Genomic DNA, 1,125 nt, shown 5'->3' with positions numbered 1-1,125 from the left:
ATGTGTGTATGTACATATATATATATATATATATATATAAAATCTAGTTCAAAATAAAAGCACCCTATGCCGATGCACACATTGTGATAGTACACGACACAACTTATTGCTTTGCCTAAAGAAACACTTTGTATGGTGACACAATCACAGCAAAATCCGAAATCCAAAACCCCCGACATCCATATCATGGCGACAATGCAACCACACAGACACCTTAAACTCATTCACCCTTCAGTACCATGGCACGCGCACCTTTGGAAACTATTCAGGGACATCACAACAACCTGCCCCCACACACTTCTGTACAGGACCCAAACGCACCTTGTTTTTTCTCAGCAAAGAGTGCGTCAAATGCAGACACAGCCACAGCCGAGACGTCGGCGTACACATCGTGTTGACAGCACAGCCAGTGCGGCAGTAACTTCTTCAGATACGGTGCCAACTGTTTCTGTGCACGTGTGGCATAGCCACACATGCAGCTATTGGTCTCCAGGCGTGTGCGTCTGTGTGTGGGGGGGGGGGGGGATGTATCAGACGGCGTTTATTGGGTTTGATAGATAGAGAGCTATATTGGCAAGTATGACGACAACTATAGATGAACATATAGTCATGATGAAAACTGTAGATTGAACGTAGTCAAGACAACAGCTATGGGTGTGAACGTAGTCAAGACAACAGCTATGGGTGTGAACGTAGTTATGACAACTGCTATAGATGTGAACGTAGTCATGACAACAGCTATAAAAGTTAATGCAGTCATGACAACAGCTATAGATGTGAACGTAGTCATGACAACAGCTATATATGTGAACGTGGCCATGACGACAGCTATAGATGTGAACGTAGTTGATATACGAGAACGACATATGTTCATTTACATTGTGTACACCCACAACACCATGTATACATTAATGCCACGATACGCAATACAAGACCTGACGGATTCGTATGAGTACATGCGTGTAGCAAAAGATAAGAAACAAAATGAGTGAAACAATGCCCCTGCGAGGATAAACATTAACGATACGATTGGATGATACACACAAATATACACGAGCCAACTAATCAGAAACAGGAAAATATGCATGTGCAGAGCCACAAATACACGAAAAGAAAATACAATAT

General features: G+C 42.5%; 1 protein-coding gene across 1 annotated transcript; it reads right to left on the bottom strand.

The window, feature by feature from the left end:
• Positions 1-321: 321 nt before the first annotated feature.
• SARC_16874 (hypothetical protein) lies at positions 322-475 on the bottom strand (the record flags this gene model as incomplete). Its single annotated transcript, XM_014289023.1, has 1 exon — positions 322-475. A coding segment is annotated over one exon (154 nt), but the record flags the coding sequence as incomplete, so codon positions are not given.
• Positions 476-1,125: the final 650 nt, after the last annotated feature.

The sequence above is a fragment of the Sphaeroforma arctica genome, assembly GCF_001186125.1.
Source record: "Sphaeroforma arctica JP610 unplaced genomic scaffold supercont1.9109, whole genome shotgun sequence".
Lineage (NCBI taxonomy): Eukaryota > Ichthyosporea > Ichthyophonida > Sphaeroforma > Sphaeroforma arctica.
Note: the sequence above shows the minus strand (reverse complement) of the source record. Positions and strands in the feature narration are given on the sequence as shown.